At 38.7% G+C, this 15550-nt stretch overlaps 1 protein-coding gene across 2 annotated transcripts in view; it reads right to left on the reverse strand.

Annotated features, from left to right (window-relative positions):
- Positions 1-15550, reverse strand: part of nbas (NBAS subunit of NRZ tethering complex) — a 189604-nt gene that overhangs the window by 52585 nt on the left and 121469 nt on the right. For both annotated transcript variants that reach the window (XM_081379315.1, XM_081379314.1), the window contains exons 42-46: positions 14679-14789; positions 8681-8934; positions 6744-7078; positions 3050-3259; positions 471-673 (exon numbers count right to left, since the gene is read on the reverse strand). In XM_081379315.1, coding sequence (XP_081235441.1) covers positions 471-673; positions 3050-3259; positions 6744-7078; positions 8681-8934; positions 14679-14789 — 1113 coding nt within the window. The remainder of the gene's footprint in view (positions 1-470; positions 674-3049; positions 3260-6743; positions 7079-8680; positions 8935-14678; positions 14790-15550) is intronic.

The raw sequence follows: 15550 nt of genomic DNA on the forward strand, positions 1-15550 counted from the left end.
GTTTGAAACCTTAAACACATAGGTTCACAATATCCTGCCTTTTATACGTAAGGGTGAAAAATAAGAGATAGGTTCAGAAATCTACACTGGCTCTACTCTACTCTCTGAACTGATAGCATTACTAAGGATAGTGTTTTTAAGAACCAGCCAGCAGGGAAGGTGGTGACCTCCAAAATGCAGGAGATAAAAGGTAAGAAAAAGAGCGAAAGTGAGCTTTAAAGGAGAGAGATGAGAGTCCAGGGCAGAGGCCAACGTTGTGTTTAACTCAATCAAGCAAGAACACATTCAGTCTGACACAGGTTAATAGAGGGATCGGCCATAAAGACACAGACAGAGAGAAGGAGAAAGAGAGAAAGAGAAGGCATTATGAGAAACGAGCGAGGGGATAAAACAGACAGGGAGAAAATGAGGGTGATATTAAGAAAACAACATCGGTGGAGAGAAATGGGCAGAAGTGCAGATCGCTGTACCTGAGAGCAGTGACGATCAGCTCCACTGCGTCCTGGACGATGCTTTTCGGCGATAGGTCACTCGTTCCCACGGCGACTGCGAGCAGCTGCTCGATTCTTTCGAGGGGCTGTCCGTCCATGGCCATTGTGACAGCCAGTTGGCGAACCTTAGATCGCTCGGACCTAGACAGGTCATAAATGCTACTGTACTTCCGCAAGCTCTCCTAAAACAAGAGAAGAATACAAAGACATAAACACTCATGCTCAGGCGACATTGGCCTCTCTATGCTTCTTTTGAGACATCTAGCAAAATACACCTGAAGACAAGTATGAAACCGAACAATTTGTTTGTTCACCAGGAATCATGAGGAACAAGCTTGTCACACACTCACACATATGCTTCAAAACCAGGGGAGCCTTTTCAGGTGTCATAAGCACAGTTCTGGCACAAAGGCTATAATTATGCTTCCTATGCATACTTAATGTGGGATCAGTGCATTGTTAGTTTGTTTCAAAAAAAGTAATTTTATTCAGCAAGGATGCATTAAATAGATCAGAAGTTGACAAAGACATTTATAATGTTACAAAAAACATTTTTTTTTTAATTTTTTTAATAAATGCTGTACTTTTGAATTCTTTATTCATCAAAAAATCCTGAAAAAAAGTACCATGGGTTACACAATTTTTTTCTCAACATTAATAATAAAAGATATTTCTTGTGAACCAAATCAGCATATTAGAATGATTTCTGAAGGCTCGTGTGAAATGTTGAAGAGTTATTTTATTTATCTTATTTTTTTAACGAAGGGAAAGATCTATTAGTTTTTAAAGCTACACTGTGTAATTTTTTAAGTTGATTCTTAGCAAAAAACACTGTTCTTTCAAAATGATATGTGCTCATTAATGTGTAATTACTTCTACCAACTAATCAAGTATTCTCGTGAGCGTAGAATCTGCCATTTAGAATACATACGAGCGAGTCGCTCGAATGGCGGCAGCCATGTTGCGCCTCCATCTTGAAAATACATTAGCCAAAGAGGGACATACCTGGAAATTCAAGCTTCACCTTTCGCGTTTTTACACTCAGTGGCGCCGTGACGAATGCGAGGGGAGATTACTCGCGACTGCCGGCAGATTTGAAGTAATACGGCCACCGTAGGAGTTAAAACACCCTTGGTGTGGGAGGGGCTAGAAAGTAATATTCAGTTGGTAGTCATAAACAATTTCACCGCTAGATGGGAGAAAATCCTACACAGTGTAGCTTTAATGCTGTTAAGTTTAATTTTTGACTCTATAAGCAATGACTGCACTATTGCCAGTGACAAGCAATATCTTATTTATTCATTCAATTTACAAGCTAAATAAGTTACATTTAGCATTTGTTATGCTAGCTGTGGATTTTAACTGAAATAGATTTTTTATTAGAAATTGTTTTTTTTTTTTTTTTTTTTTAAATGTATTAGATTTTTTTAAAACTGCAGTCCGTAACTTTTGGCACTCTAGCGGTTAAAGAACAGAACTTTATGCGTCTTGCGAAAGAAAATTGTAGCCGGAGCAAGATACGCAGATACGGGGCTACTCCACAGCCGTGGCGACCCGACCGGTCTAAAATAGTCCGAATATAAACACTTACTATTGGTGTAGCGTAGTTATTCAGGATAAGACAAAAACACGGTTTGGATCAACTTAATCAACTTAAAAATCTGTGTTGATGCCATAATGTTCCGCTAACTCAATGTAGTTTATTATTAAAAGTGTTCATATTAAAAGTGTTTATTTCTTTGTTCAGCTAACACATTGTTTTTTTTTTTTTATATCGTATTGCAAATTATTCATTAATGGATGTTTTAATAAAAAAGGGCACCAAATATAATCATTTAGTGAAGCGACAGGCTGATGTATGTCGGACTTCTCTAAACATTTAGTCTGCTCATACCCGCACCTGTAAGCTCACGTTCATCTGCCTCCACTTTTAATGCCCACATCTCAAAATCTAATCAATAATCGATGAATAAAACCAAGTTCTGCCCTGCAGTTTTTCTTTTCTAATCTTGCTCTCAGATGTACATTAAAATAAGGAAGAAAAAAAACAACAACCTGTCTATACTTATGCTTCATTGTGAGTTTAAGTTAGTAACTCTCCTAACACGAGCAGGTTGCAGGCAGGCAGCAAGGCAACTCCAACAGAGAATTAAACTGCAGTTTCCAAGATCGCGCAAATCCCTACGGGAGCATGTTGTGCGACACGGTGAAGGTGTGCCGGTAATGAGATACGGCAGTATCTGCTCGATAAGTGTGCGCTGTAAAAATGAATCCATATATTTCCATATACAAATGGCTCAATATGCGCATTAAAGAAACCACAGGCTGACATGGACTGTCTGCCACTAACCTGCAGTCAGGACACCAGCTACACACCTGCCAATCAATCACAGACACTGTTCACAGGTCAGGAAAGGGTGAAATTGTGGAGGAGGAGGAGGAAACGAGCAAGTAGCTTGGATACTTGCATAACATTTAAGGCTCTGTTTAGAGTTAGCATCTGTCTTGGATGATAAAATGACAAGAGGACAGTACATTTTTGTGAATTTGAAGATTACCTCTTGACTTGTCTTGAGTGACACAGTGAAGGAGTGGCTCAGAGTCTCTAGATGAGCGAGAGACTGCTGCACGTGAGAGAGGGCGGAGTCAAAGTTGGAGGCGGGGTTTTCACTTCTGTCGTCATTACCCTTTTTCTTACTCTTGTCGCTAATGCCTTTCAGAGCCTTCTGTGCACGCTTGGTGATCTCCAGCCGGGCCTCTTCAGAGAGCTGAACGCATACAGAAATCACACACAAAACAAACACAACAATAAATATGTTAAAAACCTGAAGTTTTTTTTCAACCATATCAACCAAATATGATGATTCCCTAGCGAGGAAGCCCCTCCTAAAATATAAATCCTTTATCTTTGTATACATTAGGATATATGAAAATAATATTAACATACAACAAATAATATATACATAATTCAAATTTTTGGGGTCAATATGTTTTAAAAGAAGTCATGAAGGCTGCATTAATTTGATAGAAAATACAATACAATAGCAATACTGAAATATTATTACAATTTTAAAATAATTGTTCTAAAAAATATAGAGATTTTAACATTAATTTATTCCTGTGATGGCAAAGCTGAATTTTCAGCATCATTACTACTATCATTACAAACAAACGTAAGAATAGTGACCGAAATTAAATTCTATCAGTAGTAGTCACCCCATAGAGTGGAAGTTACCCAAAATGTCCTCACGGTCACCGTGATTTTGCCAAGTAAGACATATTTTGTTGATCCTGGAATAACATTCCTGTCCCAAAATTTAGTCCTTACCCTATCCCTAACCCTAAACCTAACCCTACCCATAACTTTTCCCTAAAATCAGAGGGAAATAACAGGTGAATAACACTGATGTTGAAGCACCTCACCCTGGTTCTAAGCCTAAACTTGACATAAACCGTAAACTTGTCCCTCAAATCTGATTGGTTGATTGGAAAGTTGTTCCAGGATTAACAAAGATGTTGATCCAGGAACATGTGGTACTTGGTGAAATCATTTTCAAAGTGTCCTCACATCCTGAAATGGTGAAATGTGCTCAAGCTTTTCTGCTTGAACTAATGCTCAGTCAGCAATGGGCCATTCTTCTCCAGCACATCTACTATTATAATCCACAATAGTAATGATGTCGCATGATTCAGTCTCATCCCATTTCTCATCTAGTTTAATCTCAGTGAGAACACTCCACATGCCTGGGTTCATCTTATACTGTTTACCTCCAACACTCCCCTCCCACGCTCATCTGCTATCACTTACACAAGCGTACATAAACTGTATTTACTCACGGTTCGCACATAATCTACAGCAGAGGCATGGCAGATGTCATTGGCTGCTTCTCCCAGTGGCATTCTTGAGTACCAAATCAATGCCACTCTTACCTTAATGGTGGGAGTGGGTGTTTGTTTATGGGAATGAGAGTTTGTAACTTGCTTTCAACAAACTCTAATCATTACATTATATCAACATAACAATCATTGCAATAACATCATTTGAACACCCCAGGGGCCAACGAGCATTAGCGATTAGCCTTTTGATTACAGAGGCTCATTTAGGATGTTTGCCACAGGGCCGAGTGTGTATTTGACTTTTTTTTGCATGCACGTGTGTATGCTCGACTTGCAGGCAGAATAAATAGAAATCGAAGCCTTCTATAAAAGTATGGAAGATATGAAAGGTGCTTAATCATCGCACATCACTTAGTGTACATGAACATGTCCATAGAAGTCAGTGATCGCACCACAGAGTTATGGAATATGCATGTGCATGTGTTGATTTTAATGATTCTTTTTAATTGCAGCAGGCTTTAAACATGTCAGGATGACCACCGTGCTTCGCTAAGAATCTATGAGAGCATTTGCACTGGATAAAGTATCTGACTTGATCTGCTCTGTGGGCAGCAGGGCTTTTCTTCATGTCCTGTAAAGTATTTTGACCCACCTAAAATCCAGGCTTGTCTATATTATCATGGTGGACTGAGAATCAATGTATTAAAAATCACATTTCATACTTAATTGATGCTTTAAAAATGCAGTTAAATGTACCAGTATGTATGTATGTATGTATGTATGTATGTATGTATGTATGTATATATATATATATATATATATATATATATATATAAATGTTTTTTTATTTATTATTAATGTATTCTTTTATATAGTTGTATCCAGAGCCATAGAGAGAAAGAGTTGCGACACTCTTTGATGTCGCCGCTATGGCTGTCACGTGGTTCATGTAAGCCCCAATAGTTCCACAACATACGCTGGCTGTCATGTTCTTCTATGGGACAGACAGCAGCGATTGCATTTTTGAACGGTACATATAAAATAAAACACACCCCAAGTACTTTTTCAGCTGTTATTGCATTTTGTTAATGTCAGTTTTGCATTTGGAGACAAGTTTTAGGCTATATTTTCGGAGGGAAAATGTTCGCATGGTAGTAGCACTGGCTTTAGCGGCTCTAACTTTACTATTCCATATCATTCATCTGATGATGGACGTCTCATGATATTTATTTTAGCACAACTGGGCTGTATTAGGCTATTGATTCCCGTTATTTTGCTTATAAATTTTGATTCAGCCATTAGCCTACCTTCGTGATCACGCAAAGAGGTCTGCCGTGGCGGTCCGTTCAGAGTTCGCTTAAGCTAGCTCACTTCTTCTGATGAAAGTGGCCACCCCAGGACCACAACGTGAAACATTATCATGTTAAGACTAAGAATATTATTTTAATATTATTAAACCATACACATTATCAAAACTATAACAGATTAAAAACGAATTTAAGCATTGCTGATACAAATGAAGGTTTTCAAATAAACTATTTTTATTAAACAATGACAGACAACAAAAAATGTGTGCTTGTGTGAAAAAGAAAAGCAAAAACCAGGGGCAGGTGATCCATGAAACAGACAGGACTGGTGATGGCCATAACAATCCTAGAGGTCCAGCATTGTTCTCACAAGCCGCTTCACTCAAGACAATAAAACATAATGAAAAGTTAGTATATCCCAAAAAATTAAATTAAATAAAAGTTGCTATAAAGGTGGCAGCGATTCATTACCGAACTCTTAACTGACGAAGTCGCGCTAGCTAACGTTAACTAGCTAGCAGGCAGTGCTTGAAAATTGGTTGAAACAACTAACATAAAATATAAATAATTACGCTGTGCATGTACAAATGAAGACCAGTATAAGCATCGCAAAGGGCCTCTGATACAAAATAGACAGTTGACAATTTAAAAGAGGTCGATATTTCAACAACTTAACTCTGGAACAACTCGACGCGCAGCAATGTAAGTGAATGGTGTCCAACGCCAAAATGACAGTGTTTGGAACTTTTCCGCTCTTCAAATCCCGGAAGTGGGCGGTTAAAAGCGGCGCCATTATTTACAACGGAGGTCTATGGGAGTGTCGCAACTCTTTCTCTCTATGGCTCTGGTTGTATCTAAGTAACATTTTAAACATGAATCAAATATTCATGTGTATATACACATTCAATACCTTTAAAATGGCATTAAAAAAAACAGCCAATTGTTCTTTGCCCTTTAAAAAAAAACATTTATTGATTTGTCAATTCTTGTACTCCACAATTATTTTTTTGTTAAATTTCATAGTTTTGTTGCAGTTTGAGAGGATTTTGAAAGTAGATGCTTGCAAACTTCGAAATGAAAACTCACCAGTTTTCTGCATTAGACTCACCTTATTGGCTGCTTCAGGGGAAAAGGTGATGGCATCCAAGAAGTTAACACAATCTACGGGCAGCAGTCGGTCAAAGTATTTGGCACAGGCGTCATAGGCATGAAGGAAGTCGTGATCGCTCTGGGGGGCTTTTTTCAGTACATGCTGATCCCCTTTCCAGAACAGTTTATGAAGCCAGGTGGCATGTACAGCGCTAGAGGTGAGCGGTTCACCTCCCTTCTGGGGGATTCGAGAGGCCAGTTTGGAGATTGACAGGACGTTCTGGCTAGTCAATATCGGCTCCAGAGCTTTCAGAGGATCTGAATCCTCGTCTGTCAGCTTCTTATAGTCCAGACCTAAGGAGCAAAACATAATGATTCCAGCATCATACAGAATATACACAGGGATTAGTTGTCACACTTTTTAATGTAGTGAATATTTCTCAGGTTGAAAATCAATATCTGTATAGGCACTTCATTTAAAGTCTTAGCCACAAAAATACATATACATAAATTGTACATTTCTCCTGTTACACGTTACACTAGAGAGACAAGGACAGTGGAATCCACTATTAACAGTGAATGTGGAATTTGAAAATAATCAATCTCAATCTCTATTAATCTGAAATATGGGACATTTATTGCAGTTTCAAGCTTCGATATGGTTTCTATATATGTCAATCAATGTGAATAGCTGTAGACTTGGCATGCCTCCAGGATATATCAAGTCAGACAGTCAACATTACACTGACACACAAAGCCTCATCAGGGCATTAAATATTGAAACACCTGCCTCTGAGAATGGACCCATCTCACGACAGGGGCCAGGAGAGCATTCAACACACATATTACACTCAAACAGACAGAGATGTGGAAAAGGTGGTGCCATCTCTGTCCCTTGGGTCGTGGCAGATGGTAAGAACAGTCTTTACAGGACTGTGTCGAGAAGCATGTATGCGACAGAGTGTGTTTTCGGTGCCTACTAAGTGTGAAGGTATCAGTTGAGACAGGAGAGAGTATGGTGCAAAAACTCTGACAAACTCCCTCCTGACCTTTCAATACCCTCACTCCAAGACTACCAAGTTGAAAAATTATGTATTAATCATTAGTTCTAGCGATATAAGAAGTGGCATAAAGCTACTCAGAACCACAATATTTGAGTATAAGTCTATGAATAATAGATTTGCTGCAATAGATAATAGATATGCTGTTCAAAAGTTCAGTGTTTGCAAGACATTTATAGGATCAAAAATATAGTAAAAAGCACTTCTATGGTATGTTATTACTAACTGCAAGCACATGCAACCGTATTTAGGACTAATAGGCACATGCACTAGTTGTGAATCTGGAGAAAAAAACAATTCCTTGCCTTTTCTCACACATAAGTACACAACTTATATGCAGATACGAGTGAATGATATTTATTACATTTGCATTATCACATGCACTGCATGATAGAGAGAGAGAGAGAGAGAGAGAGAGAGAGAGAGAGAAAGAGAGAGAGGTAAAGAGCTAATGAACTCATTTAAACCTCACTCCATGTTTTGTGTGCATTATAATAATCTCTCTTATCAGAAAAGAACAAAAATGTATTGTATGCGGGCTAATTAACATTCCTCTATTACTTTCATTGGCACCCTCATTGCTCAGCGACCCATTTCCTGTCATCTCAGCTGGAGAGAGATGTGCTATTACACGGGAAATTTCTGGTTATGGTGTTGATTGACATGCTTGCAAGCAGGAGCTGATTTACCGCTTCATTTGTGTTGCCAGGTCGGCTTATTTATCGATCGAATCCTCCTTTCTTCAAAATGACATTTCAATGACTGCTGCAACCAGCGTTTTTGTCCACACTATACAAAACACTGATTTGGTTTTCAAACCTGATCTTTAAGATTGAATACCATTTTGGACGTGATGAATTCGGATCCATTTGTTCAGACTTTGGCTGTTACTCACCGACAGCGACGGCTTTGAGCTTCTTCAACAGTTTGATGTGCGTGTCGGGCTTCATAGCAGATTGAGGGAGGTAGTTAGCGCAGCCGCAGTTCTCCAGAAGAGTGAAGTAGAAGAGGATTCGGAGCTGGTCGGATCCAGCTATACTGGGATACACATATTTAGTCATGTGTGTGTAGAATGACTCGGGGTCACTCTTTAGAGTCTCGAACAGGCCCAGAGCCTCCATCCGGCCCTCGATGTTTTTGGTGGAGAGGCTGAAGAAAGAAAGAAATGAGAGATGGATGGAGATGAAAGACTGGAAGGTGACAGAAACAAGACAATGAGCAGTTGTAACCAAGGTCTGTTAAAGCATTGATCACTCAACCTTTGCAAACTGCTTGTAGTGAATCATTAAGGCAATGCACTGCCACCCCCCCACCACCACCACCCACACAATTGTCCCCCGAACCAAATGAAGTACATTAAGGTCGAGTTAATATGCTGCGACGGCCCACTTGTGAGAGAGAATTGATTTTGTTTAATCTAAAAGAACTTCTTCAAAGTCCATTAAACTTTATTCACTGTGGTTTGACCACTTCCAGGACCAATTTTTTTTTTTTTTTAAGCAGTGAATTATAGCCTATGTTGAGCAATAACTGACCCACCATAAATCTGATGTCAGATTCGGATTCTGTGGGTGTCATGTTTTATGTTAGCGCTGCCCTGATTTCCATAATTTATCTCCACGGTGACTTCATAAGCAGGCGTGTGGACTGGCCCTCCACCTCGTTCTAATTGAATGGCTTTTCAGTAAAGATAAACAGCTTTACTGCACCAGAGAAATATCCCATAGCAATTCTGATGCATGGAAATGTTTTATAGAGTTGGGTTATCAATAAATTACTATGTGAACCTTCAATGACTGCCAAGTCCATTTATCCAGCAGGTCTGCTGATGCTGTACGTGAGGGTGGACGTGTGAGAAGGAAAGGGGTTGGAGAAAGAGTCGTACACAGTAATAGAGAGAAAAGACATAAAAAGCATGCTGACTCACAAACAGGGCAGGGAATACATGATGAAGTTAGATAAGCGGGTTGCGGACCTCCACAGGGGCAGGAAAAAAAGGCCACTTTAAAATTGCCTCTGAATTTCTGAGTCTGCACATTTTTTAAATATTGTTATTGTCCGTTTTTGATTGTTTTGGACAATGCAAGACAATGATCTGAAACAAGAAAGTCTATTATAAAACTCAAAATTCAAGTTTTCGAATGGCACAGTAGTGCTCTCATAAACTCAAATGTGAGAAATGTTTGGTTGCAGTAATTGCTGCTAATAACCACTTACTGACTTTATGGATTTTTTTTTTTGTTCACTCTTTATGCATAGGTTCTCAATGAAGATGTCAATGATATTCAGAATAATATGCAAAAATCAGGGGGCAATACTTAGTAAATACATTTTCTCAGGATTCTTTGACGAATTTAAAGTTCAAAAGAACAGATTTTATGTTAAATAGAAATAACATTACAAATGTTTACCATCGATTTTGATCAATTTAGTGTATCCTTGCTGAATAAAAATAATTTCTTAAATTAAAATAATTACCCAAAACTTCTGAATGGTATATTAACTATTATCTAACATAAAACGAATCTAGCATTAAATAAACCTGGCTTTCACAATGTTGGCCGATCCCACTTTAGATCCTCTGTACTGGTCCAATGCTTATTCCAATAAAAATAACTGTTCTTATTTTTTTAATGACCACACGGACACTTTTAGATTTCAGAATTAACAAGTTTGAGCCCTCTCTTTGCACGCCATTGTGCAAGACACAACCTACAGTAACATTCATAGCACACAGGCCTCAACATTTGTGTGCACTCAGCATGTGCACATTGTGTTACAGCTAATCATATTCAATGTTAATACAACAAAATGAGCGAGCTGCAGGCTGCATGTGGCCATTTGGACAGAGCCCAACACCTATCCATTGTCTTCAGAGCGTAACCCCTATGGACCTTAACACATGTTTAATGGAAATGACTATACTGGCTGGAGGCACGATGTCCCGGGGCCAAACACACACTCAGAAAGAGCAATGCAGAGAGAGGAATGCAAGACAGGCTGGAAAACAACAACAGTCCTGAACAAAGTGAGGAAAAGAAGAAAATAGCAGAGACAAAGCAAGTCAGACAGAAATTACAGGAAGGAAAGGCAGCAGGGAGAGATAAGGAGTGGGAAAGAGGAGCCTCTGACTGCAGTCTGCTTATTAACACAGAATAACTGCTTTTAACAGGATCAATACTTCACTAAACACAGCAGCCATTAATCCTGTCTCCTGCTGCAATTACAATGCCAAGAACGGATAAAGGGTGTGTGTGTGTGTGTGTGTGTGTGTGTGTGTGTGTGAGAGACACAGAGGCTGAATTCTTCACTCAAGGGCAGAATGAAAAAACATCACTAACCCTCTTCGATATACATGTTATTAGTTACAATCCTGTAATATGATTGGTCATATGGCATTCCAGAGTATGGACAGAGTCCAGCAGCACCGGGACATTCCAGACTAGAGTATGCGAGCAGTGCAGAGCAAAGTTGTGTGTGTGTGTGTGTGTGTGTGTGTGTGTGTGTGTGTGTGTGTGTGTGTGTGTTTAAGAGTGAAATGAAAAACCTGATGTGGACCTGGAATGGATAGATGACCCAATTATTTTAATGAGAATGGGAAAATTGCCTTCTCTTCACTTAGTACGCATACTTTCTAATGCATGCTGCCTAGTAATACTCACTGGTCAAAAGTAAAACTAACTGGTCAAATTTTGTCTGAAATGTGACTTGAAAAGTTGTCATGTTTCATATTTGTAGAAGTGCTGTAAAATAAATATTACACTGCAATCATGCTGTCGGAATATTACCACCTGATTATATGTCCCAGTTTCACCTTTGGTAAATCAAAATTAAAGGGATACTCCACCGTTTTTTCATATTAAACTATGTTATTCCCTTAACTAAGACAAGTTGATACATACCTCTCTCGTCTCAGTGCGTGCACTCAATCGCTCTGGCGCACGGCGACACTTTGATAGCACTTAGCTTAGCCCAGTTCGTTCATTAGGATCCAAACAGAGATGAAGCTAGAAGCGACCAAACACCTCCACGTTTTCCCTATTTAAATACAGTTACACGACCAAGTATGGTGACACAAAATAAAACGTGGCGTTTTTCTAAGCGGGTGAAAAGGATAACTATAATGTATGGCGGAATAGCACTTGAAGTCGGGAGCACTTCGACTCAGTAAAAAGTCACGCTTGAAAAATCCTCTCCCTCTCACTTCTGTCATTAGAACCAATGTGACTTTTTACTGCACTGAGTCGAAGTGCTCCCAACTTCAAGTGCTATTCCGCCATACATTATAGTTATCCTTTTTACCCGCTTAGAAAAGCGCCATGTTTTATTTTGTCACCATACTTGGTCGTGTAACTACTCGTGTAACTACTCGTTTGGTCGCTTCTAACTTCATCTCTGTTTGTATCCTAATGAATGAACTAGGCTAAGCTAAGTGCTATCAAGGTGTCGCCGCGCGCCAGAGCGATTGAGTGCACACACTGAGACAAGAGAGGTATGTATCAACTCGTCTTAGTTAAGGGAATAACATAGTTTAATATGAAAAAACGGTGAAGTATCCCTTTAAACATGCCCAAAACTACATCCAGTGTAAAAATAGACTAAAGATACTTCGGGTTTACTTGTGACTGCCTTTAGCCCCGTTGTACCCTATATTTGGTTGCAATTTTGTGCAAACCTCAGCTTAATGAATAACCTGAAAAAGAGAGCAAAAAAGGCCATCTGATGCTAACAAAATGTCAGAGCAATTTGAAATTGCACTTAAAATCTGGCTCGAAATGCATTCAGCTATAGAAGCTAATGCATTATAATGGCAGTGCAGTGTGAGGTTCTTATACTGAAACATGAATTTGAAAATTGGAATAAAAACCCATTTGAAGCCATTCATGAGTTTTGAAAGAGTATCCTCAGGGTATATAATACACCTAACAAAGCATGCTGGGCAGAAAAAAGCCAAAACCTTGCAGTGTATTAATCTGAATTGAAAAAAAGAACCAATGGAAACATCTAAAAATAAGTGACCTTACCTACCAATTCCAGTCCCTTATAAACCATAAAATGAACTCTGAAAAGAACCAATTCATTCAGCTGGTCCAAAAACATAACTAATGTGACTGATTTGATTAAAAAGAATCTGGCTAAGCCAAATGATCAATACAAAAAAAAAAAACAACAACAAAGAAAGTCTTGTTGGACTAAAACAATACAAATGAAACAGCAATGTTATTTGGCCCTAAACAGAATATAAAACATAATAATACTTGAGAAAAACATGACTTGGTGCAGGCTGGCAAAAAAATTAAAAAATGGATAGACTGTAGACAGAGCAGCTGTTTAGAAAGAGAAAGATAATTTTGGACTGACCATCTGTCATATGTAGGATTCAAAAAAAATAAAAAAATAAACTATCCCACACTTGAAACAATTTGTTTCAGAAAGTTTGCGAATAAAACACAATTACAGTTTGTAAAAAAATAATAATAATAGAAATCTAGATTTCTGGCACAAAATATCATGAAACAAACCGTACTGTGCTCAAACAGACCTCTACTGTAACTGGAGCTAAATAGAGAGGAACTGAACTATTTATTTATTCAATCCAATGCAAAGCCAAAGCAATCATACCAAAATGAGCAATTATTTCTATGTAGCCCAATTAAATTGTGCTTCAAAGCTCACATTTTACACAATAGTGTAACAATTTCAAATAACAAGAGTATGTATCAATAAATCTCCACAAAATTGGGGATGATGCTTGATATGGTAAATTACCTCTAAAATAAATCAAAGCATTTACATAACTCTGTTGTGCCTTGTGACATAATAAACAAAATAAACCACCAGGGGGAAAAAACTAAACAAAAAACCCCCAAAGAACTGCCCCTTTTCAAAGCCTTTGAAAACGCATTATATAACCACATCATATGCAAATCATATAAACTGAGTAAATAGCATAAACGATGCAAAATATGTTTACAAGTCCTCATCAGTCAGAAAAGCCCATTTGCTGACAAATTATAATAAAACTTTTGAGCAATTGCCAAAGTTGTTCAAACTCCCTCTGGTGCCATTCTCCTTTGATAACTCCTTTGAATGGAGAGGGGAGATATATATATATATATATATACACATTTTTTTTTTAAGAGATTTCATGTTCTACACAGAGATTAAAAAAAGGGGCCAGAATGACTCTCACAAGGGAAAACATAAAAAAAAGAATAAGAAAAAATTCACATTCACAGTAAATCAGTTTCACCCAAGCAATCTGTACTAAACAAGCAAAGTCAAATGAGTGCCTGTTTATGTAGAGAGATGGAGGGAAGGAGGGGGTAGAGAGAGAGAGAGAGAGAGAGAGAGAGAGAGAGAGAGAGAGAGAGAGAGAGAGAGAGAGAGAGAGAGAGAGAGAGAGATATTTGAGGTGATTAAACCCGGTGAGAGATGGAGAAGGAGTTGATTAGACCAGGCTTTGAACAATGATTCAGCAACAAATTCACCATGCAGGGAGCTCAGGAGGGGTGGCACATTGTTTGTGTGTGGATTTTCAAAGCCCAATAAAAACCGACTGCAAAGCTATTTAAAAAAAAAACAAAGAGCTTCTTGCCTTCGCTACTAAACTAAGTCTGGCAAATCACACTGACCGATCGACTGGAAGCCAGTCTCTGCGATCGATCCGTGCAATCTTCTGCTTGCACCTCTAGAGCACAGGGTTGCAGGTTTTTGACCCTCACGTCGAGGAAATAAAAACTGTTACTTGTGGAAGCTGCAGACATTGCTTCTAACCGAGGTTTTGCAGGCTCATTCCTCTGGAAAAAGTGTTGTGTGTGCAGTAAATCTGTTTTCAGTGTGAGCGCTGCTAATGTCTGCTGTGTGTGTGTGTGCGTGAGAGAGTTTCTTACCCGCTATCGGTGAACAGAAACTCAAGGTGTGTCATGTGTACTTCCCAGAGAGGAATGCTGTACCGATGAGCCAAAGAACGAGAGATCCCATACACGCTCTCATCCAATGTCCTAGATAGAATGATAGATAGACAGAATGACATATAGAATGACAGAAGGGTAGACAGAACAACAGACAGACAGACAGACAGACAGACAGACAGACAGAATGATAGGTAGAATGACAGAATGATAGAAAAAACATTAAAACAAAAGACAGAGACAGTCAAGACAGATAGAGGGTAAATAAAAGGCAAAAAGTACAAGTAAAAGGAACAAAACTGAAAAATGAAATATATTTACACATATAAAGAGAATTTACATTTTTTATTTATTTAAAACATTCAAGCTTAATTAGGTAAATTCAGTGTCTTGGTCTGTCTAATCTTGGTCAAAATGGCTGCCCATCAAAGGCCAGGTGTAACATATCCGTAAAAATCCTGATCTGTCTTGTTCTGAAAGAATGATTTGATCCCTTTTCTGGCTTCCCTTGCAATTCAGATCTGCCCTGAGCTGCTGGAACTTCATTTTGCAACCCCTACAGTAAGCACTGGACGTTTCGCCAAATCTTGCTAGACCTTAGTCACCCCAGACCTGTGATTCCAGTCCTTATAAAACTGTCTATCAAGCTGCTTAAAGCCAGGGCTCTGGCTTGGATCAAATGATAAATCCTGAAAAATGAGCTTCTCTTTTAGAGAGTCATAAGCCCGTGACACACCAAACCAACGCCAAAGAACTAGCGCTCGTCGCCTGCGTCGGGGGAAAGAGAAATATGATCATGTCACCCCAATTTTAGCTTCGCTTCATTGGCTCCCGATCCATTTTAGAATACA

The sequence above is a fragment of the Scardinius erythrophthalmus genome, assembly GCF_964197995.2.
Source record: "Scardinius erythrophthalmus genome assembly, chromosome: 11".
In the NCBI taxonomy this organism is placed as follows: domain Eukaryota; kingdom Metazoa; phylum Chordata; class Actinopteri; order Cypriniformes; family Leuciscidae; genus Scardinius; species Scardinius erythrophthalmus.